Here is a 20,897-nt window from a genome sequence, read left to right as displayed (position 1 = left end):
GAAAGTCTTTTCAGGGCCAAGCATGCAGGCACTAAATAACTTCTAGCCCGGCTGGGCGACCCACGGTAGCCGCCTGCTAGGGGGGGGAGGGAACAAAGAGGAGAGGGGACGACTTCAATGGTTCCTCTTCTCCCCACTAGACTTGTTTGTTCTTTGCCACGCGGACAGCTCCTATGCTGAGCGACGAGTGTTTTGTGTTTGGAGTGGTTATAAAGAGGCCGTTCCCCCCTCTCCTTCGTTTCAGAAGATCTTGTCGAGACATCAGCATCACTGTTCCTTTCACTTGTCTACGGACTATCATTCATTCTTCTGCACTTTGCACCTTTTCACTCCTTTTGGAAAGCAAAGCACAACGGCAAGGCCCGTCACATTATCATCAACACTCCTTCTTTAGCTTCTCAAGCAAGAAAAAAAAACCCAAGCAAACCTTCAAAATGCGTTTCGCCGCCTCTGTTGCTACCCTCATTGCCTCCGCGGCTCTCTCTTCTGCCGCCAGCGTCACCTTCTGGACCCTGGACAACGCTCAGCGCACCATCTACTTCACCTCCAACCCCGGCAGCTCCAACATCGACTCCGTCAAGGTCGGCGGTGGAAAGAACACCACTGTTACCTTCCCCGATACCTGGCAGGGCAACTTCTACGCCGTCAAGGAGGGCGCCAACAACGTCCCCGGCATGCTCGGCGAGATCAACTTTGGCAGCTGGCACGGCCTGACCTACTTTGACGTCTCCGCCATTGTCGACCCCAACGACAAGGACAACGTCAAGCAGATGTTCCCTGCCAAGTCCCTGGAGCCCATGTCTGGCTGCGTCAACTTCCCTTGCAACAACGCCTACTACCTGCCTGACGACATCCAGACCAAGGCTACCGAGGAGCAGGAGCTCGTCTGCACCCTTGGCGGTGGCTCCATCGGCCACACCTTCACCGAGGAGCAGTAAACGGCTGTGCCGGAAGGATTTCCTTTTCTTTTCTTTTGGCTTTTGACTTTGGGACGCCCATGGGCCTCCCTTGGTGCTGAGCGCCAGGTCAACTCACGACGCTACGATGAAATGCAAAACTTTCAATGATACCTCATCTGGTCCAAGATGACCGGAGAGACTTATGGGCAAATGGGTTACTGGGAACAAGGTTTTGCACGGGGAAAACAAAAGGGACAAACTGGTTGCGAGCACAACCATTCACTTCTTACAGAACTCTGGTTCTCTTCTTTCCGTCTTGATGAGAGTAGAGACGCCAGAGGCTGGCACTCCTTTACTACTTTTACCGCTGACCGCGGCACTTCATACACTCCTTTGACTGGACAATTCTTCAACTTCTCTTCTTTCCATTCATGAATACCCCCTTTTTTTACTTCATGGTACATATTAGACTTTTTTTTCATACACATTTAGGATAGAGAGATCTAGAGAAATGGATCATGGCATTTTGGCTTGAACTCAGTACTTGTGAGCGATTATGCTCTGTTGGCTGTCGTGACCTCTGCTTCGTTGGCTTCTTTGACTTGTTCGTGGGTTCTCGTTTGGCTTTTTCTCCCATGACTCGAGACAGTGTAACTCTCACGAGGCATTTCCATCACTTGACAGAGATTGTCTGCTGAGTTTTCCACCTCGGCCGCCCATTCATGACATAGCAGGGCCTATTTAGCCTCGTTGTTGGAAAGAAAAATAGAATCAAGGCCGTTTTAGTGCAAGCCACATCCACGACTAGGAAATGTTCTGTTTCCAAATTTTTCTTTCTTTCTTAAGAAACAGATGTCGTTGACTAGGTATTATGGGCCGAGGCACTTTTGACCTAGAAGCTCTTCCAACGCAAACAACTAGAAAAAAACAAAACTCTTGCTAGCACTACCATCACGGAGTAAGTTTCCGAAAGTGGGATGCCGCTTTCATACATGTAAAGTCCAATTGAAGAGATAAGGTAAATTCCCACTAGGCCCAACGCAGTTCTCGGTGAGAGTTAGTATCTAGGTAGTAGGCAACTGTATGTCTTTGCAAGGTGATTGTTGAACTATATAACCTGTATAGTGAGAAGACTTTGAGCAACAATTGCTTCAGACGTATATAAACAATGATCATGATTTGAGTGATGATGACGGCCTCACAACCAGGACAGAGGAGCATCATCATCTCATGAGCAAAGCATCTAATCTAATCCATTACCAAAAACATAAACCCACCAAATAGAACCGTTTCTGGAAGAAGAAAAGCATTTGTGTAGGATAAAAAGGGAAAATAGCCTCCGGTGGCGTTCACCTTTGAGATCACTGTTTCGAGCATGGAGACACAAGCAAGAGAGAGAGAAAAAAAAAAAAGTTGACAAGCGCCACCCACTAAAAGAAGAGATAAAAAAAAGAGAGAAGAGAGAGCTCCACGAAGGACGATCTTATTGTTAATCGAGGTAGTACTAGTTACACGTGGAGATGACCCAAGAGGCGGCAAAGTTTGCACTTGCGTCGGCTGTTCGCGCTACTCCAACTCGCAAACACAGAAGAAATAGAGACAACCTCGATTGAACGAACTTGAGACTGTGCAAATGACTAGTCAATTGGCCTCTAGAAGCGCCGAAGCGCCGTAGAATGTTGGCTCTGTCGTCGATTAACTCAAAGAAGAACGGAGTAACAACCTCCTTGGTCCAATCCGTTGCCTGCTGATCGGTGAGAGACAAGAGGTAGGTTACTAGTACCGAGGAGAAAAGGGGGTTTTTGACACTATTCAGTATCGCCCACATTGTCATATGTACAGGACACGGACCGACATCCATCCGTCGGTCCTTTGTCTCTCATAACAGTAGTATACAAATCCAACAACTGCAACTCGAAAAGCAGCCACAAACTCCCATCTATTGATCCCGCGTCTGTCGTGAAAGCAAAAAACCATCTGGTAGATGATGTAAAGCAACCCAAAGGTGAGTTCTCACTCCTGGGAGGCCCCCTCCGAGGATGTCTTCTTCTCCTGTTCCACGTCCGTAGTCTTGGCTTCGTCTGTCCCATTAGTTGTTGCCGTAGTTGTGGTTGTGGTTGCGGCTGTGGTTGCAGGAGCAGGTGCCGGAGGTGAATCCGCCTCAACCTTTTTTGACTTGACAATGTTGGTGAGATATTCGCCAGCATCGCCAAACCCGTCAACCTTTTGCAGCTTGTTGATGAAGACGTCGACATCTTGGATCATGCTGTAGACACCATGTTAGAAGAAGAGCTCCAAAAGCAAAGGCTCGCTTGAACTACGTACCGTCGTTGACCAGCCTGCGTTGACACGGCTGCTTGCCGCAGGGCCTCTCCTAGCTGGTTCTTGTAACTTGCAAATACCGGCACCATGATGACCTGGATAGACGTTTCAGGAAGGTGTTTTGTCAACACTCGATGGAGCGTCGTTGTCTCCTTGACAAGCATCTCAATGTACGGATGAGGCCCCTCGGAGGTGTCAGAGTCCCAGTTGATGGCTCGAATGCTCTTTGCATGATTGACAGCGCGGCCACTCATAATTTCGATCAATTTCTGATGGATGCTGTCCTGGTGCTCTTGAAGCAATCGTCGGACCTTGTCAAACTCTCCCATAAGGCTGGACACATTTGACCCCGATCCTGCCTGGCGGCGAACGAACTCTCTCACATGGGGGATCAAGGTGGCTATGAATACTAGCGCCTGGGAAGCAAGGGCCAAATGTCTCGTCGTGATGTTCTTCAGGCCAGCTGACCGAGTGGCACCCGCTCCCAGGATGAGCTGAAAGCTCCGGGAGTTGAAGAGCTGTAGGTATGCCACTAGGGATGTTGCAATCTCCGTCGTCATGGAGGGAATCCCGGCAATGAGCTTCAGGAAGTCTCCCATGCCGTCAAGGCACAACACCGCAGAGTTCGGAAGCACAAACTTCTCGGACTCGATGACCGCATTTCGAACTTTTTCTTTGCTGGCGCCATTTGTTTCTGACGCGCCACCGTCCGAGTTCAGCTTCTTTGGACTCTCATAAGGAATCCATATCCTACTGCTCACAGTCCAAGCTTCGATATCTTGTGTGCTGCACTCCAGAATCTGATTCAGGAGCAGAGTGTTCTCGTCGGTGAAATCCTTGGCTCCCCATTGGTCGGATTCCATCCCCTGCGCAAGCTTCTGCATTTCGGCGTCGCGATACTTTTGCACAAATTCCTTGATGTGGCTGTTAACCACCGTCTTCAGGGCAGAGCAGCTCCTCCCGGATATCGCTTCGCATTCGTAGGTGAAGTAGAGATTTAGGTTGAAGTACCGCAGGAACAAGTCGAGAGGGAGGTGAATTGCTTGCTCTGAGCGGACCTTGAGAATCTTGACAATCTTCTCGTTGGCAAGGTCCACAGCTTGGGCTAGCAAGTTCCCCAGGTCGATGGCTTTGTGAAGCTCTTCTTGAATGGCAAACGCCGACGGCTGCGGCATGCTCATCTGTCTGTCAGACCGAGGGCTAGGCAAGGGAGACCGCATCGGCGGCGACTTGAGCCCATCGCCATTGGGCTGGTCTGAGAGGGAACTCGCAATATCCAGCAGGACCTTGACCTGAGTCGACACGCGCCTCAACGTCTCCGTCACACTAATGTATATCCTCGTCAGAAGTGCCTCTGCATCTTCTGGATCCAACGCTCGCAGGTTACGGGCCAGGTTCGCAGACTTCTCCTGACTTGACAGATGTCTGCCACCGCTTGCAGTAGAGATGGACATCATGGACATGTTATCATCGTCATTGGAGCTGGGCAGAGGTCGGCGGATCAGATTCCTGATTTCGCGCAGGATATCTTCGCGATAAGCGGTCGCAGCAACTGCAATGTGCTTTGCGCCATGCAGGCCGCGCATGACTGACATCAGCTGCGCTTTCAACGTGTCCGTACCCGCCAGGTACGTAGGAAAGACCGACGGCGATCTGAGGGGGTTTCCCCTTGCCTTTGGCGCTGCATTGCTCCATCGGAGAAGGACGTCGGCTGATGAGACGGATTCAAGATGCTGGCGAACGTCGGACAAGAGCATCGAGGAGAACTGGGACTCGTATGCCTTGCCGATGCGGAAGCGGAGCTGGGTTAGGTCCGAATTCACTCCCTGTAGAGCCGAAGCAGATCGGAGATCTCTCAACTTGGGCATCTCGCTTTGCTCACTGGATCCCTCGCGCTCGCCCGCTATCAACAGTTCCAACGAGTCGATGCTAGCCAATGCCTTGTCCACCTCACCAGCATCAACGAGAGACTCGCAATTCGCCACGCCTTCGGTGATCAACCTCAGCTGCCAGACGGCATCGCTGAGCTGTCGGAGGTTCTCCTGCCGTCGTTGCTTCTGGACCATCATCAGGCCGTTTGCCGCCACTCTCTCGTCCAATGCCTCGAGTTCCTTTCTCAGCGCCTTGATTCGTTGTACCGAGTCCGCTGCCTCGGAGTGAAGCTCCTTCAGTGACCCAAGGGCAGTGAAGAACGTCGTCGATGCGGTCGAGATGGAGTTAATCAGGTGTATCTCAATGGTGTCCATGTACCATGACAGCTTCTCTTGTAGAATTGCATTCGTCGCCAATGTTTTCCTTGGCGCCACAGCGTTCCCATTTCCTTCATCTTTATGCTTCTGTATGACTTCGGATCGTTCGCTGACAACATCGAAAGTCCTAGGGTTCTCAAGATGAAAGTCCTCGTCGAAGTAGACCGGGGGGATCGTCGATAGCGGAGGAGGCCCCTGCGCAGACTTGCGACTGAGTCCTGGCGGCCTCCGCAGTGAGCTAACCGTATCTACTGAAGTGATGGATGACAGGGATGCCGTCGAGCCTTTGCGGGGGAGACGGCCTCTGGCAGCCGGTCGCAAGAGGCCTTCGCTGGCGGCTTCAGTCTGTTCTTCTGGCCTGCTGCCCCTTCGGAGCGCATTTTCCTCCTCCTCGCTTTCTTTAACCCTGCGAAGCTGGTCATACAAGGCGCCGATCTGGGAGAGATACGGCGCGAACTCCTCGGGGTCAATCTGGGGTATGTTGGTCAATGTGACGGGCGGGATATCTCTGGCGGTGGGAGGCTTATGGGAGCTCGAGGCTGGCGCCGAGGTGTGAGGCTGGAGGCCTGTTCGCACAATAGGGGGCTGCAGCAGCGTCGAGATGGCTATAGCGCCTCAATTAGCTAGCGTTGCCTTGCTCCGAGTGCGGCTCAACATACCATTCTGGCCAGACTCGTACACGGCAGAGCCGCTGCTCAGCGACGTGTCCAGAGTCCCTCCTATTGAATGGATCGAACTGGCCGTGGAGCTCCTCCTCGAGTGCGGACGCCCATGGCCCTGGGCTATTCGGCTGCTGCATCTGCCGTCAGCTACCGGCGGGCTCCTCCCCGCGAAGCTCTGGATGAAATGCCCACCTGTGGAAGGGATAGTCGGCCCGGCCTGGAGGAGATAGTGGCGCCAGGTTGTCGACCGATCTGCCGGCTATGGGGGACGAATACATGGCTGGCGCAATGGATGGTGGAGGATGCAGAGGAGAGTGGCAGCTCGGGCTGAGGGTGGCTAAGCACAACGAGGAGCAGCGCTGCCGACGTGGATTCTGCGGGGGATTGAATGGAGCATACGAAGAGGCTACCGGGGTATCATCGCTGGTAAGAAAGCACGGAGAAAGACGGACGCTGGATCGACCAAGAACAAACGAGGAGAAACGGGGAGGAGATGAAGATGCTGCGGCGGATTGTCCATTACCTAGCCAGCTGGAGAGTCCGTCAAGGCGCATGCCATCAGATAAGGTAAGCTGGCTGCTGTCAGCAAGCAAGTTGCTGCCATGTACTGAGGTAGGTACTGTAGACTAACTCGTACTCGTACAGCTGAGCTTCTAAATCCTCCGGAGTTCTGCCGAGACACACGTGATACACCTGTTGAAACAGAAGATGCGCTAGACCCTTTCCAGCCGTGGCGCGACCCTGCTGCAACCACTAAACGCGTCTTTCGCGTCTTCCAGCGCGTCCATTTAGTAGCCAGATTTGCCCCGCCAATTCTTTCGTACCTGATCCAAGCAGTTGCTGGTTGGGTTCTGACTGACTGACGATATTCAAGGGGAAAGCCGGGATATCTACACCTCTACACCTAATTTACGCCGTCTACAGGAACTCGGGACAGCATCATGGATCGTCAGTCTGTCTACTCGACTCGCGTGTACGAGTCCAACTTTGGCGATGCCGACGACACCCGCCTGCAGCTGCAGTCCCAGCTCGAGACGTTCATCCTCGACTTTCGAATCGACAACAATTTCGTCTATCGGTAATGCCACAGCTATTCCACGAAAGATGACAGAGGCATCCAGACATCCAGACTAACGCCTCAGTGCAGAGACCAGCTGAAAGAAAACGCGCTGCTCAAGAAATTCTACTGCGATGTTGACATCAAGGACCTCATCAGCTTCAACGAGGAGCTGGCACACAAACTCATCACAGAGCCAGCCGAAATCATTCCCCTTGTGAGTGCCATTTCTTGCAGCCCTGGGGAAAACTATCATGATTGATGATTGTGTCCTTCTAGTTTGAAGCAGCATTGAAAAAATGCACGCATCGTGTCGTGTTCCCCCACGAGAAAACCGTCCATCTCCCCGACCACCAGCTTCTCCTACACTCCGATGCGGACGACGTGTCGATTCGCAACCTCGATTCCATGACGATAGCCCGGATGGTCCGCGTTCCTGGGATTGTCATTGGCGCTTCAGTCATGTCCTCCAAGGCAACCGAGCTGCATATTCAGTGCAGAAATTGCAGCCATTCCCAGGCTCTCCCTATCCTCGGCGGTTTCACAGGCGTCACACTGCCCAGGCAATGCGCGCGGAAACGCATTCCCCACGATCCCACACCACAGTGTCCGCTCGACCCATACTTTGTCGTCCACGAAAAGTGTCGATTTGTCGATCAGCAGGTTATCAAGCTCCAAGAGGCTCCAGACCAGGTCCCTGTGGGAGAGCTGCCCCGACATGTGCTCATCACCGCTGATAGATATCTCACAAACCGAGTAGTCCCAGGCTCTCGGTGTACTGTGATGGGCATTTTTTCTATTTACCAGAACAAAGCGTCCAAGAATTCGTCAACGGGTGGCGCAGTTGCCATTCGAACACCATACCTGCGAGCCGTGGGCATCCAAACCGACATTGACCAGGCTGCCAAGGGAAACGCCACGTTCTCAGAAGAGGAAGAGCAGGAATTTCTGGAGCTGAGCAGACGGCCGGACCTCTACAACATCATGGCGGACTGCATTGCGCCGTCCATCTACGGCAACCGAGACATCAAAAAGGCCATCCTCTGTCTGTTGCTCGGCGGGTCAAAGAAGATCTTGCCCGACGGCATGAGATTAAGAGGCGACATCAACGTGCTGCTTCTCGGTGACCCTGGTACCGCCAAGTCGCAACTGCTCAAGTTCGTCGAGAAAGCAGCTCCTATCTCCATCTACACCTCCGGAAAGGGCTCATCAGCCGCTGGTCTGACGGCCTCTGTCCAGCGAGATCAGTCGACGAGAGAGTTCTATCTGGAAGGTGGTGCCATGGTGCTCGCCGATGGAGGTGTTGTGTGCATTGACGAGTTTGACAAGATGCGAGACGAGGACCGAGTGGCCATCCACGAAGCCATGGAACAGCAGACGATATCAATTGCCAAGGCTGGTATTACAACCATCCTCAATGCTCGGACATCTGTGCTTGCGGCTGCCAACCCTATCTTTGGACGCTACGACGATATGAAGACGCCCGGCGAGAACATTGACTTCCAGACAACTATCTTGTCTCGTTTCGACATGATTTTCATCGTCAAGGATGAGCACACACGGGAAAAGGACGAGAGGATGGCAAAACACGTCATGGGCATCCATATGGATGGCCGTGGTGCTGAGGACGTAGCCGAGTCCGAGATTCCCATTCAAAAGATGCGGCGATACATTACGTACTGCAAAACGTGAGTGCACTCCCCCACCCTGCATTTGCAGTCTCGCTAACATATAAATCAAAGTCGATGCGCACCTCGACTCAGTCCCGAGGCCGCCGAGAAGCTGTCCTCTCACTTCGTCTCCATCCGACGACAAGTCCACGCCGCCGAGATTGAAGCCAACACACGATCCTCCATCCCCATCACAGTCCGTCAACTCGAAGCCATTGTCCGAATCACTGAATCCCTCGCCAAATTGACCCTGTCCCCGATTGCCACTGAAGCACACGTCGACGAGGCCATCCGTCTCTTCCTGTGCTCAACCATGGACGCAGTCAACCAGGGCAGCAACCAAGGCAGCCGCGAAATGAACGATGAGGTGAGCCGCCTCGAGGCTGAGCTCAAGCGGCGGTTGCCCATCGGATGGAGTACCAGCCTGGCCACACTACGGAGGGAGATGGTGGAAGGCAAGGGATATTCTGAACAGGCATTGAATCGCGCGCTGATGCTGCTGCAACGGAGGGATACAATAATGTTTAGAAACCAGGGAGCGCAGGTTTACCGCAACGGAGCTTAAAAAGGGGTGTGACTTATACTATCGTCTGTTTTGAACAAGTTGCATCATGATGTTTTACGTTATATACGAGGCAGAGTAATGTCTGGACTGCCGTAACTGGAAACTACCTAGATAGAAAACTAAGGGTCCTTTTGATGAAGCTACGGATATGGTTGCGTTGGTCATCAGCCCCCGGCATGGGTTGCTGATGAGGTTAGGTACTTAGCGCGGAATCCTTCCTTTGACTCATGCCGCTTCACATCGTCCCCCTCTCCAACCTCATGTATAAACGATGTCGTATCAGGCTACCTACCTACCTAGATATATATGCTACCCTCTTTGACAAAATCTATATAAACCCTCAAATTGCCCTCTCACTCCCAACCCAGGTCTCTCTCCCTCTCTTTTACTCCAACCCAACAATAACCATAGCCATAATAACCACCATATAAAACACAACTCCCCATCAATCCCACCATCCCACCAACAACACCAAAACACCAAAGAAAAGAAAAAAAAAAAACCAAAAATGTCCCCTGACAGAACCCTCTCCTCCCCGTCCCTCCCCAGCAACAAGCCCGGCACAATCCTCCTCGAAACGACCAACCTCATCATCCGCCGCTGGGACCCTTCCTCCGACGCCCCCGCCCTCGCCAAAGCCGCAAACCACCCGTCCATCACGCTCAACCTGCGCGACCGCTTCCCCATGCCCTACACCCTGTCCGACGCCGAGCACTATCTCAGGAACTACGTCGTCTCTGAGGAGGCATATCCCAGTGCCGTAGCCATTCTCCTCAAACAAGGCTCCCTCAACAACAACAACAACAACTTCGACCCAACCTCAACAGCAACATCATCAGCAGCAGCAGCAGCAACAGCAGAAGCAGCGTCACCACCCGACTCAGTTCAGCAGCAGCAGCAGCAACACCTGCAGCCCCCCCTCCTCATAGGCGGCGCAGGCCTCGAACAAAAAGGCGACGTCTACTACCGCACCTGGGAACTCGGCTACTGGTTCACCCCGTCCGCCTGGGGAAAAGGCTACGCCACCGAGCTCGTCAAGGCCCTCGTCCCCTGGGCCTTTGCGACCTGGCCCCGGCTCAACCGCATCGAGGCCATGGCGTACGACCGCAACGAGGCCAGCAAGGCCGTCCTGAAGAAGGCCGGCTTCACGCTCGAGGGCGTCAGGAGGGGCGCGGTGGAGAAGAATGGGGAGCTGCTGGATGAGTCCATCATGGGGATTGTGAGGAGCGACATTGAGGAGCGGTTGGCGAATTTGCTGAAGAACTGATTCTGGATGGATATACGGTTCTTGACATGCGGTTTACTCCACTGGGTTAGGAAGAGGAAATTATCAAGTCAAGTCAAGGGCGGATAGTTGTTTGTTGACTGTGGAGGAGGAGGACGCAAGGCATGAGTTCTCTCATTGTTTGACTCGGGACATAGCTTCGCAGAGAATTCCATCGCCCGTTGAGTGGCCTAGATATGTGGCGCACATGTTTAAAAAAGAAAGCCGGACGTCAGATTCAATATGGGTGTCATTGTCTCGATTGCTCCATAAAGTCTATAGAAATGCTTGAGATCCGATAAAGAGGCTGCCCCATGTTCCAATACCCATCAGCATCAGAAGAAAGGTTGCGCCCGAGTACAAGGAAAAGAGTAGAAAACAAGGTCATACAAGAAAAAAAGAGTAGACGCTTTCTCATTTCTGCGGGCAAACGCCGTAAGATGCTCATTAAATTCCAGTGGCCGGTTTCTGCGGCAGTGAGGCGGGATTGCCGTATGTAGGTAAGTGACTACTACTAAACATTTGGTTCGGTCCTTGAGGGATGTTTGCTCGTCCCAGAGCATGTGCCTGCGGGCCCTGGGATAGATGCTGGGGTGGTGGTATGTGTTGCAGGCTTTGCATCGTCGGCAGCTGCTGGACGTGGTGGGCGACAAGGGTTGGCGGAGTGTGATAGGCGGCAATGGAGCTGTTTGAACCCTGCCGAGCCATGTTATACCCACCGGCGTACGGATGAGGAGGCATCGCCGGTGGATAGCCACCGTACGCCAGATGAGGAGTCCCGATCTGAGGGCTGCTGTGGTGAGAGCCCGGGGCCGTAAAGGGCGGGTGGGGAGGCTGCATCGGTGGCGGCGGCATGCCGTTCGATCCCGGCACAAAAGATTGAGTCTTTGGATTGAAAGCATGGTTCCTATTGTAGCTTCCAGGAATTGGGTGCTGGCTCTTGGGATCGTGAGGGTTGGTGTTGGCCGGCAGTTGGCCGAATGGGTAGGGGATGCCATTCTGTGAGTGAGGGCCGCTGGGCGTAGGGCCCCGGGGCGGGTAAGGGGCCGGACTGAAGCCGGGTTGCCAGTTTTGCGAAGGGAGGGCGCCGGGTAGGATCGGCGAGCCATACGCTGTCATTGGGCTTGCGTTTGGAGGGTATCGTTGCTGAACGGGCTGCGGCGCATACTGCTAGTACTCCACTGTCAGTTTCTCCCAGCTACCTGATAGTATCAGCTTCGGAAACGCAATCCTAACGTACCTGGGCAGGAACCTGATACTGCGGAGCTGCATTCGATGCCATTCCTTGCACAGCAGGATATCCGGGCTGCTGGCCATACATGGGCGCCACCTGAGCAGGATAAGACGGGGCAGGCTGAGGAGTAAACTGCGCGCTGGCCTGAGGCATATACTGGTTGGGCGCTTGAGAAACCCATGTTTGTTGCTGAGAGCCCCAGTAAGGGGCATACTGGCGTCTGGAGTCGAAACCATCGGCATCATCGTCCCGTCGCTGTTTGATAGGTGTCTTTCCCTTTTTACTGGTAGAGGACCTATTGGCGGAAACGGAGCTCGTCCGGGATATGCCAGTTTCGCCGTCGACTTCTGATGCAACCAGTCAGCTTCCAATCCTCGATCGGTCAGTCGAGGGGCAATCATAACTCACCGGATGTTGTGTCTTCGGTGCTGCCAAAGATTCGTTGTCGAACCACCTTGTAGATCTCTTCTCGCTCTTCTCGAGACAGCCTGCAAGGAAGAATTAGTAAACTCATCGCGTTTCCGTGAGTGCGCAAGCGGTGATATACTTTTGAGCTGCTAGCGGCTGCTTGTCCTTTGATTCGCTCCCAATCTCAGAGGTGGCCTTGGATGCCCCTGTGCTAGCGGCACCGCCCTCCTCATCCTGTCCTCGGCGCATGATCTTCCTGGGGAGAACTGCTGGGGGGGGAGTGCTGCTAACCACAACAGTGGTTTGCGGAACCATTGTGGCCAAAGAGGGCGGTACTCGGCAAAAGGGCGTCCTGAAGATGCGAACAGCACCAAGATTCCGCTCGTAAGAATGCGTCATGTGGTAGTAATCAGCCAGCTTATGAGTTAGCATTCTACAGAACGAGTTTGACGGAGGAAGATCGATATATGGCTCCCTTAGACGTGGTTAGCTATAACTCTCGTAGAGGAAAATAGGGGCTGTCGAATGGGTGTATCACATACTTGGAATCCTGTACGAAATCAATGACATCCTTCTCCAATCTCAGCAGGAAAAGTCTGTCTCTGGGAGCCGCTAGGGCCTCCAGGAGTTTATCATCGGGAGCTTGTCTGTAAATAACATTCAAGGCATCTGATGATCCGCCTGTGCTCCTCAAGGAATCCTGAGGAGGCTGCTCAGACGATGTGCTTTGAGGCGTGAGGATGCCTTGCCCGTGGGCTTCGACCACTGGTTGCACCAATTGGCGCTCCGGCATATCGCCTAGCTGAATACCTCTGGTTCTGGCGGCGAAATCTGAACTCATCCGAGACCCAGCAATCAGAGACCCTCGGATCGAGAAAGAGTCGTCATCCTCGGCAGCAGCCTTGACACTAGCGCTGTCATCGGGACGGAGAGACTCCTTTTCATCAAGAGCAAAAGTGGTACCGGAAGTGATACTTTTACCATCGAGACTAGGGGGTTTGGTGCCCAGATCCGAGCTGGAATCAGCCTTTTGAGAATCGTCTGAGCCGCTCGCCCGGCTAAAGACCAAAGATCGGACGGCAGCAGATGAGTTGACAGCTTGGGCTCCGGCGGCCCCGTGGTTGGCACCTTCAGATTTGCCAGCAGCGATCTTTGTCACACCCTTGGTTACCTCTTCTCCAGGAGCAGCATGTGTTGGCGAGCCAGGCGACTGCGAGGATGAGACTGGCGGCGACGAAGACTCCGTAGGCTTGCCAGTCGGCGATGCTGAACTTTCTGGTAAGCCATTCGTGGACTGCATAGTCGGTTGGCTTGTAGAGTGACCCGAGGGATTTTCTGTTGATTTGGACCCCTGCCTGGGATTGGTAGAAGATGCGATCGTCTTCCCAGACTTCAATTTCGCCGGCCATACGTTGGAGGGCGATGGGGCCAAATCCCCGGGGAGTGCGTCAGGATGGTCCTTGAGCAGTTTCGCAAACTCTTCCGTCAACTCCTCATCAGACCAAGCATGCACTGGCTTGGACGATCGCGCAGAGGAGACCTGTTGCGGCGAGGGCGAGGTGGGCTTGCCAGCCACTGAAGTTGTACTGGCGGCTGAGTGGTCCTTTGACTGCATTGTCGATCGGCTTGCGGATGGACCCGTGGAGTCTCCTGTCGCTACAGACGCAGCGATCTGTATGCATGAAGAATATCGGTCAGTCCCCAGGATGTCCCTACAAACAGATGCTGCCTGGAGCGACAAAAGTACAGCGCGGAAACAACTTACATCTGCAAAGGAGCGTTTTGGTGGATCAGAAGAGACTGTCGCCATTGCGATGGGTGTTCGCAGCCTCGAGACCGCTTATTCGAAGCCAATGGTTGATGTACAACAGGGCGGGAAACGAGGCTGAGCACAGAAGGCTCTATTCGACGATGGGCGCCGCAATCCAAAAAGCGCCCGACGGGTCGACGGAGATGAAACGAAGAGTGGGCGGGAAAGACCGTATGACAAGGCAAAGATCAAGAAGCAGAATGGATGGGAACAAGCCAGGAGATCAAGAACAGGGCGCAGGTGCTCATTGTCGTCGTAGGAAGAACATTGCTGGCGGCAGCTGGTCAATCAATGTCTTGGCGGACGGGCAAGGCGAAACGAGCCGAGTTGAAGCGTTTTCTCAGCGTCGGTCGGCGGGCCGAAGAGGCGGACTGGCGGGTTGGATTGGATTCACGTCGCAGCCTGGAGCAAGAGTCAGTCAATCAGCCCGTTGCGCGCAAAGAGGCAGTCGGCCCATTGGTGGTGTTGCAGGACTCTCAGGTTCTTGTGGAGGGGTGTTCCAATGACATGGGAAGCGTATCCCTGAGAGGGGTGGCCTGTGGCTTTTGCTGGGCTTTGCGTGTCCGGGGCAGCGAGAGGACTCACGAGCACGGCGGTTGGTGGCTTCCCCAGAGCCTGTGGCACAAGGCTTGACGAGCAACAGCACGCAGATGTGGGCGCCTTACGCAGTTCAGGCCGATGTCATCGCGATGCGAGGACGACGGGGCTCTGGAGGAGAATCTGCAGTTACAAATCTCGAGAGGGAGCTCAGAATGTCTTAGTGCCGCCGGCAGAGCGCCAGAGCGAGTCCCTGGAGCGCTGGAAAGTGTGTGTGGCTTATGTAAGGCAGGCGCTGAGCTGAAGGCGGTGCTGGAAACTGCACGTAGGCGGTGGGAATTCTGGAAGTACCGGGTGGGTTGCCTGGTCAAGATACCGTGCCTCACGACTAAGGTATACCTACTAAGGGAATGACAGTTGGAAGTTCATAATCCAACTCCGGGAAGAGTCCTCAAATGACTTTCATCCTTGATTTCTTCTCAAGTACGACTACATCAAGCGGCATCATGCGTTGCCTTAGGTACAGTCTAGGTAGCTCCTCTTTCATCGCAGCCCAACCAGGAACCTACCTAGGTAGGTAGTCAGCTACAGTAAGTGTTTGATGTATCAAAACGCAGAATTGACACCCAGCAAATCACGTGAGGGCTTAGGCGGTCTGAGGCTGGCTCGTGGGCCATGGTCGGGCTCGCCCGCTGTAATGCCCTGTAAATCCCGTTTGGACGTGCCAGGCTAGCTGCAGCGTACCCAGTACGGATTTACTGTCCGGGTACCTTGGAGCGTTCGTACCTGGAACCAATTCCAGTGCCAACCCAGACTTGAGACTCAGACATGCTGGAATCGCCACCTGAGCACTTGTCCACCGCCCTGAATCGCCTTGTTTCGCGTCACCAAAGACGGCCATCTGCCTTCTCAGAACCCTTCGGAAACCCGTAATCTCGGAATCCATCATGTTCGCTCACAGAGGCCGCGGAGGGCCCAGCCGGGCGACGCCGGCCAATGTCCAGTGTCAGAAATGCTTGAAACGAGATATGTATTGCCTTACCTTGCCATGAAGATGCCCCGGCTTGACACGTCTATGGAGACTCATCGACTGACTCACTCAGCACGGCATTACTCATATGAGTGCAAAGCGCCGGCGCAAGAACGGCCATACGTCTCTCGCCCGTCGCGTTCACAGCAGCTACGCAATCCCAAGCTCGTCCCCAAGCTGACGAGCGATACCCCAAACCCCCTTGAGAAGAAGTAAGTGGCATGCAGACTTGCTACTAGGTAGGCAAGACTGAAGAAGCAGTATCTGATGTCGTCACAGGAAGGGTGTTGCGGATGAGGAGCTCGCCAAACTAGAGGCCGAGCGAGAGAGGAAACGAAAGCTTGAAGAGCGCGAAGACGAGCTGTCAGACGCGGGTTCTAGGCGCCAGAGATCAGTTTCTTCGCATTCAGTCTCAACCATCTCAACAGGCGCCTCGAGGGATTCCCGCTCTCCATCACCAAGGCGAAGAACCAGGTCTCCCACGCCGCCCAAGCGACGGGGATACAGTCCAGAGTCAGCCAGTGATCGCAGCTACAGCCGAAGTCCATCACCGCCGCGACGGGAGCGGCGTTCAGTATCACGCGACAGTCCCTCTCCTTCGCGCGAGGGCTCTCAGCGAGGCGAGAGGAGGCGACACAGAGAATCTTCTTCTGGCCGAAGAGACGATGTCTCACCCCCTCGGCGACGGTATCAGCGTGATGAGGAGCCAGACCGACGACATGGTAGGCGACGCGATAGGGGAGATTCGCGTTCGCGTTCGCCACAGCAGGATGGCCGGCCTTATCGGAGCCGAGACGATCACAACGCCCCGCGCGGCGGCCATCGAGGAGGTCGTTATGGAGGGCAGGGACGGGCACCGCCCAGTGAGACCCCCAGAGAGGCTCACAAAGAGGCGCCCCGAGAGCGGAGCCTGAGCCCCTTCAGCAAACGATTAGCACTAACCCAGTCTATGAACATGGGCGGAAGATGAGGATGATTTGGGTATCTTATTCTGGCCGTGTGTAGAGGATATAGGCCATAATGTCTAAAGAAAGGAAAACCAAAAACTCCAGCCCATGCAACGGCGAGCGCATAACGAAGTGATTACATACAGCACACCCAAATGTCCTTCCCATCGTCTTTTTCCCCTCCTCTTCACAGACCAAGTGCCTCCTCTTCCTGACGCTCTCTCTCTTCTTCCTCTTGCTCCTCCTGTTCGCGAACCCTGAGTCCCTCCACAAGCGCGACGCCATCCACGCCAGCAGCATCTCCATCCAGGTTGCCATTGTCGACGTCCTCCTTCTTTTGGGCGGCCTTTTGAGCACTCTGGACTCGCTCCCTCACCAGCTTCGCAATCGCATTATCCGTCCGCACATTGAGCACTTCCAGCTTCTTCTCCAGATTCCGCTTCAGGTCCCAGTTCGGCTTCTTGGGCTGCAGCTTGAAGAGATCCAGGCCCTTGTCGTCCCGCGCCTCCTCGGCTGCCTTTTCCCTGACCTCTGCCTCGACCTCTGCGGCCTGCTCCTCCAGCGTGGGCTTTTCCAGCCCGAGCGTCGGCGGCGCGTCGAAGCCAAGCTTGGGGCCTCTCGTCTCGGGGTCATAGTTGCGGCCGGAGAGGTGCCGCGTCGCTACGTCGTTTTCTTCTGCTGTTGCGGCTGCGGCTGCGGCTGCGGCTGGTGATGCGTCTCTGTCGCCTTCTGGAGTGGCGACCTCGTCGACGGGCTGTTTCCGCTTGAGGGTCTTGAGCTTTGCGAGACGCGCTTTCCGCTCGTCTGCGGCGGCGCTGAGGCTGTTGTGGGAGTTCATCGTATGTAGCAGAGTGGAATTGCAACGCGAGATGCTTCTGTATGTCGGCTTCAACCGCAATCTCGAGATGCTTTGTTCGCGAATCGTTCGGTGGGTATGGAAAAGCGAATTCGAGCTTCGCTAGTGGGGCACGCGGTACGTCGGTACAAGGCTCGCGTGGGTTTTCGTTAGCGGCTAAGCCAACTGGGGGAGTCAATTGGCGCCGAAATTATTTCTCTGCGATAGCCTCGAGAGCCTCAACCAACCACACACTTACAATCATCGCCAGGACTCTCTTACCACGATCGACCGATCCCAGGAGCCGCGACTCGCAGAAGAGCATCATGCCGACTGCTGGCCGCGTGCCGGCCCCTGTTCTCTTGCAATGCCAGCGGCCCCCTTCGCCCGCGCCGGCTCCCTGAAGCTCAGGTGCTCTACGATGTCTTCCACAGCCGGCAATCTTCTTCGATCGAGGCTTCACTTCGCCCCGAGGCTTCCGTTACGGCAGCTGAGCTCTGTAGCGCAGAGCACACCACTGGCGACTATTTCGCCTTTCGAGAATGGCACTTCCCCTCCGAAACCGCAACATCTCGCCTCTTCTTTAAGTTCACCAGAAGCGATCAGGGCATCTACCGTCCCCGCGACAACTCCCAATCAGGACGACGGCAGTAACCGCTCACGGGGTCATCGTTCGAGACATCATGCCGCACGATCAGGAAGCAATAGCATGCAGCAACAACAGTCGGACTCGAATCATGGACGGCCTAAAGAAGGGTCTTATTCCGCTCCGAAGCGGCCTCAATTTGTTGGAAAGAGGCGCTATATGATCACACATGGAAGGCTGAATCGTCCCCCTGTGCCTGTGCAGCCCGCAAACAGATTCACTGCTGCGGAGGAAGCCTCGGCGAAATTAGACGAGGCGGCGCAAAGGGCCTACAGAGAGTTGAAGAGTCTGCGAGCGATGCATTTGCAATGGGGCTACATTCGACATCGCTACTCGGACTCCGAACGACGGTCCGCCCGGAAGGCATTCACATTCTGGAAGACCAAGTTTCTGCAAGTTTCAAGGCCAGACAAGCCACAAGAGCCAAAGTTGCCGTGGCCATGGCGCGACAATGCGAAGTGGCTCTTCGAGCTCAGCAACGCCAGGAGCATGCAGAAAGCATGGGAAGCCCTCGATATCGAAAGTCGCCAGAAGCAGTGGCCCTACATTATGCTTTCAACGCTGGATCGCTGCCCAGACAAAGCACACATGGTGCTGGAAGCGACGCTGGATCCGCTACCGCCTGGGTATGCCATCAACGATGTGCTCCTCTTCGTTGCGCAGCGCTTGCGCATTAGCAGCATCAAGAATTTACGCGAGAGGACTCTCAAGGCAGAGGAAATACTGGAATTGGTGGCCAAAGTCCTTGAAGATACGCCTGCCGGCCATGTGCCGCTTGGCCAACGAACAGCTGGCCTCCTTGCCCGCAGACTACCAAGCGAGCAGGCCAGCGAACTGTACAAGATGCTGCAGAGGGCCAACATCAAGCTGCATCCCAATTCGCTGCTGCAATTTGCGGGCAAATTAGCCAGCGACATGGCACATAAAGATACGGCGTTTGAGATCTTGAAGGGGCTCGCCGACAATGGGATAGATCTCAATGCACCCAGTCCCTCCAGCGCGATCACGACTCTGCTGCATTGCCGGATCGCTCACGGTGGCTGGTCAGACAGCAGCTCGTCCTTCTCGCCCAAGGACACTCTTGAATACTTTCTAGACAGAGGCTTCGTGCCCAATGTCATCAACGCTACTGCCTTTCTCGACTCCCTTTGTCAACGGGCCGAAGTCGAAGAGGCGATACGGCTTGCGCTGCTGTTTTCCGAGTCCGGGGTCCAGCTTGACACAAAGGCGTGGTCAACCATCTTCAGGGGCGCCAAGGGAAGCCTCAAAGTCGAGAACGTGGCAAAGAGCCTGGATGTTGCCAAAGCGGCCAATGCGCCCTATGTGGATGTGCTTAACAATGCCCTCCACGCCATCTTCTACTTCGCAGAGATGGAGTCCCGCGAAAAGAGGTTCTCTGCCCCCTGGATCTATCCCCTGTTCGGCCCCATGCTGCGAGCGTACGCGAAGAAATTCGAGCTGGAGCCACTGCAATGGTGGCTGCCCGACTCACTGCCTCTGATGCTAACGCAGACGACGGGTAACGACGGCGAAAAGTTTGACAGCACTCGGGTTCGACAATGGGACTTTTTGGGAAGCATCGTCCCTCTCACCGAGAAGACATTCGAATCCCAGAGTAGCGGGCCGAAGCTGCAGCCCAACACAACAACAATAGCCATCATGCTGCGGGCTTACATCAAGACCCTCCAGCACCCATATGATCTCATGGCGTTCTATGCCTTTTTCAAAGCTCGGCTTGAAGAGCAAGGAGGGAAAGAAGGCTTCGCCGCTCAGCTCATCAAAGACCAAGGCAGCCTGGTCCATGACACCATCATCATGGCCATGATGGAAAGACGAGGACTGGCACGGGCTGCGCTGCAGATTTTCGGAGACATGCTGAAGGATCACCTGCAAAGAAGTGCCACTGGCGATGCGGAAAGAAGCGACGAGAGGTCTGACGAAGGCCAAAGCCGTGCCACGGGCCCAATTCATCCAGCACCCGGGTTGTGCACATTCAGCATCCTTGTGCGTGGTCTATTCAACAGTGGCGACCGGATTCTGGCAGAGCAAGTCCTGCATGTGATGAAGGAGCAGGGCGTCGAGCCAAACCTCGTGACGTGGAATACCCTCACAAAGGGCTATGCGTCGATGCAGAACATCAAGAAGACGGTGTCTACCCTACAGGACATGGAGGCAGCAGGTTTCAAGCCCGACTTGTTCACTTTCAAGGCGTTTGGCAAGCTCAAGAACCAGGCACGGGCGCTGGAGCTGATGGAGGGCATTATTGACGTGAATAGACAAAAGATTGTGGGCGAGGATTTGTATGGATAACGCGATTGCGGATTGTACACTTCTCATTTCTGTTGCAATCATCTTTTTTTTTGGAGATATCTCTCTTGTTTGGATACATGTATTACGGCGAAACGATATGATACCATAGAGTACGGAGTCGACGGGCGGTTATTAGAGGCTTCTGGTGTTGACAATTGTTGACTTATAGAACGTGTACTCGCTTCTGCAGAATAACAGACTTTGAACAAGAGTATTAGTGATTTCTAATCGTTGTCTGCTCATGCCAGCCCATTGCTCCGTCTCGTGTCAACTACAGTTGGTTGTCAAAGTGAGGTGGCTCGCCCATCTTTCATAGTTTCGGACTTCGGACTTTACTGCTCTACCTCAAATATCATACCCTCACCGTTCATCCTGTCAAGCAGCCTTCATAAGATAGTCATCCTGCAACACCTTCCTGACTCCTTTACACGGGTCAAATTGCTCTTGTTTCA

The 20,897-nt window shown here is 54.2% G+C and overlaps 9 protein-coding genes across 9 annotated transcripts; 6 read left to right on the top strand and 3 right to left on the bottom strand.

Moving 5' to 3' along the window:
- The first annotated feature begins 323 nt into the window (after positions 1-323).
- Positions 324-1,366, top strand: TRIREDRAFT_122487 (uncharacterized protein). The gene has a single exon (XM_006966398.1). It carries the CDS (start codon positions 435-437, stop codon positions 936-938), a length of 504 nt encoding a protein of 167 aa, XP_006966460.1. The 5' UTR covers positions 324-434; the 3' UTR covers positions 939-1,366.
- A 1,546-nt stretch (positions 1,367-2,912) lies between these two features.
- Positions 2,913-6,132, bottom strand: TRIREDRAFT_108640 (uncharacterized protein; the record flags this gene model as incomplete). Its single annotated transcript, XM_006966292.1, has 3 exons — positions 2,913-3,165; positions 3,225-6,055; positions 6,130-6,132. The coding sequence occupies 3 exons, from the start codon at positions 6,130-6,132 to the stop codon at positions 2,913-2,915; spliced, it is 3,087 nt and encodes a 1,028-aa protein (XP_006966354.1).
- Positions 6,133-6,408: 276 nt separating this feature from the next.
- Positions 6,409-6,789, top strand: TRIREDRAFT_108639 (uncharacterized protein; the record flags this gene model as incomplete). The annotated part of the gene is made up of 2 exons (XM_006966397.1): positions 6,409-6,699; positions 6,778-6,789. The coding sequence occupies 2 exons, from the start codon at positions 6,409-6,411 to the stop codon at positions 6,787-6,789; spliced, it is 303 nt and encodes a 100-aa protein (XP_006966459.1).
- Positions 6,790-7,073: 284 nt separating this feature from the next.
- Positions 7,074-9,424, top strand: TRIREDRAFT_63454 (uncharacterized protein; the record flags this gene model as incomplete). Its single annotated transcript, XM_006966396.1, has 4 exons — positions 7,074-7,210; positions 7,280-7,406; positions 7,469-8,877; positions 8,932-9,424. The coding sequence occupies 4 exons, from the start codon at positions 7,074-7,076 to the stop codon at positions 9,422-9,424; spliced, it is 2,166 nt and encodes a 721-aa protein (XP_006966458.1).
- A 508-nt stretch (positions 9,425-9,932) lies between these two features.
- On the top strand, positions 9,933-10,691 carry TRIREDRAFT_108637 (uncharacterized protein; the record flags this gene model as incomplete). Its single annotated transcript, XM_006966395.1, has 2 exons — positions 9,933-10,157; positions 10,338-10,691. The coding sequence occupies 2 exons, from the start codon at positions 9,933-9,935 to the stop codon at positions 10,689-10,691; spliced, it is 579 nt and encodes a 192-aa protein (XP_006966457.1).
- A 444-nt stretch (positions 10,692-11,135) lies between these two features.
- Positions 11,136-14,146, bottom strand: TRIREDRAFT_63620 (uncharacterized protein; the record flags this gene model as incomplete). Its single annotated transcript, XM_006966291.1, has 7 exons — positions 11,136-11,855; positions 11,929-12,266; positions 12,331-12,410; positions 12,470-12,805; positions 12,873-13,570; positions 13,871-14,002; positions 14,096-14,146. Coding segments are annotated over 7 exons (2,355 nt in total), but the record flags the coding sequence as incomplete, so codon positions are not given.
- Positions 14,147-15,731: 1,585 nt separating this feature from the next.
- TRIREDRAFT_108635 (uncharacterized protein) lies at positions 15,732-16,677 on the top strand (the record flags this gene model as incomplete). The annotated part of the gene is made up of 3 exons (XM_006966394.1): positions 15,732-15,919; positions 15,987-16,220; positions 16,434-16,677. The coding sequence occupies 3 exons, from the start codon at positions 15,732-15,734 to the stop codon at positions 16,675-16,677; spliced, it is 666 nt and encodes a 221-aa protein (XP_006966456.1).
- Positions 16,678-16,841: 164 nt separating this feature from the next.
- TRIREDRAFT_63542 (uncharacterized protein) lies at positions 16,842-17,492 on the bottom strand (the record flags this gene model as incomplete). Its single annotated transcript, XM_006966290.1, has 1 exon — positions 16,842-17,492. One exon carries the CDS (start codon positions 17,490-17,492, stop codon positions 16,842-16,844), a length of 651 nt encoding a protein of 216 aa, XP_006966352.1.
- Positions 17,493-18,294: 802 nt separating this feature from the next.
- On the top strand, positions 18,295-20,445 carry TRIREDRAFT_63511 (uncharacterized protein; the record flags this gene model as incomplete). The annotated part of the gene is made up of 1 exon (XM_006966393.1): positions 18,295-20,445. One exon carries the CDS (start codon positions 18,295-18,297, stop codon positions 20,443-20,445), a length of 2,151 nt encoding a protein of 716 aa, XP_006966455.1.
- Between the last annotated feature and the right edge of the window lie 452 nt (positions 20,446-20,897).

The sequence above is a fragment of the Trichoderma reesei genome (genome assembly GCF_000167675.1).
Source record: "Trichoderma reesei QM6a unplaced genomic scaffold TRIREscaffold_12, whole genome shotgun sequence".
NCBI classification, from domain to species: Eukaryota; Fungi; Ascomycota; class Sordariomycetes; order Hypocreales; family Hypocreaceae; genus Trichoderma; species Trichoderma reesei.
This window is presented reverse-complemented; position numbering and strand designations above follow the sequence as displayed.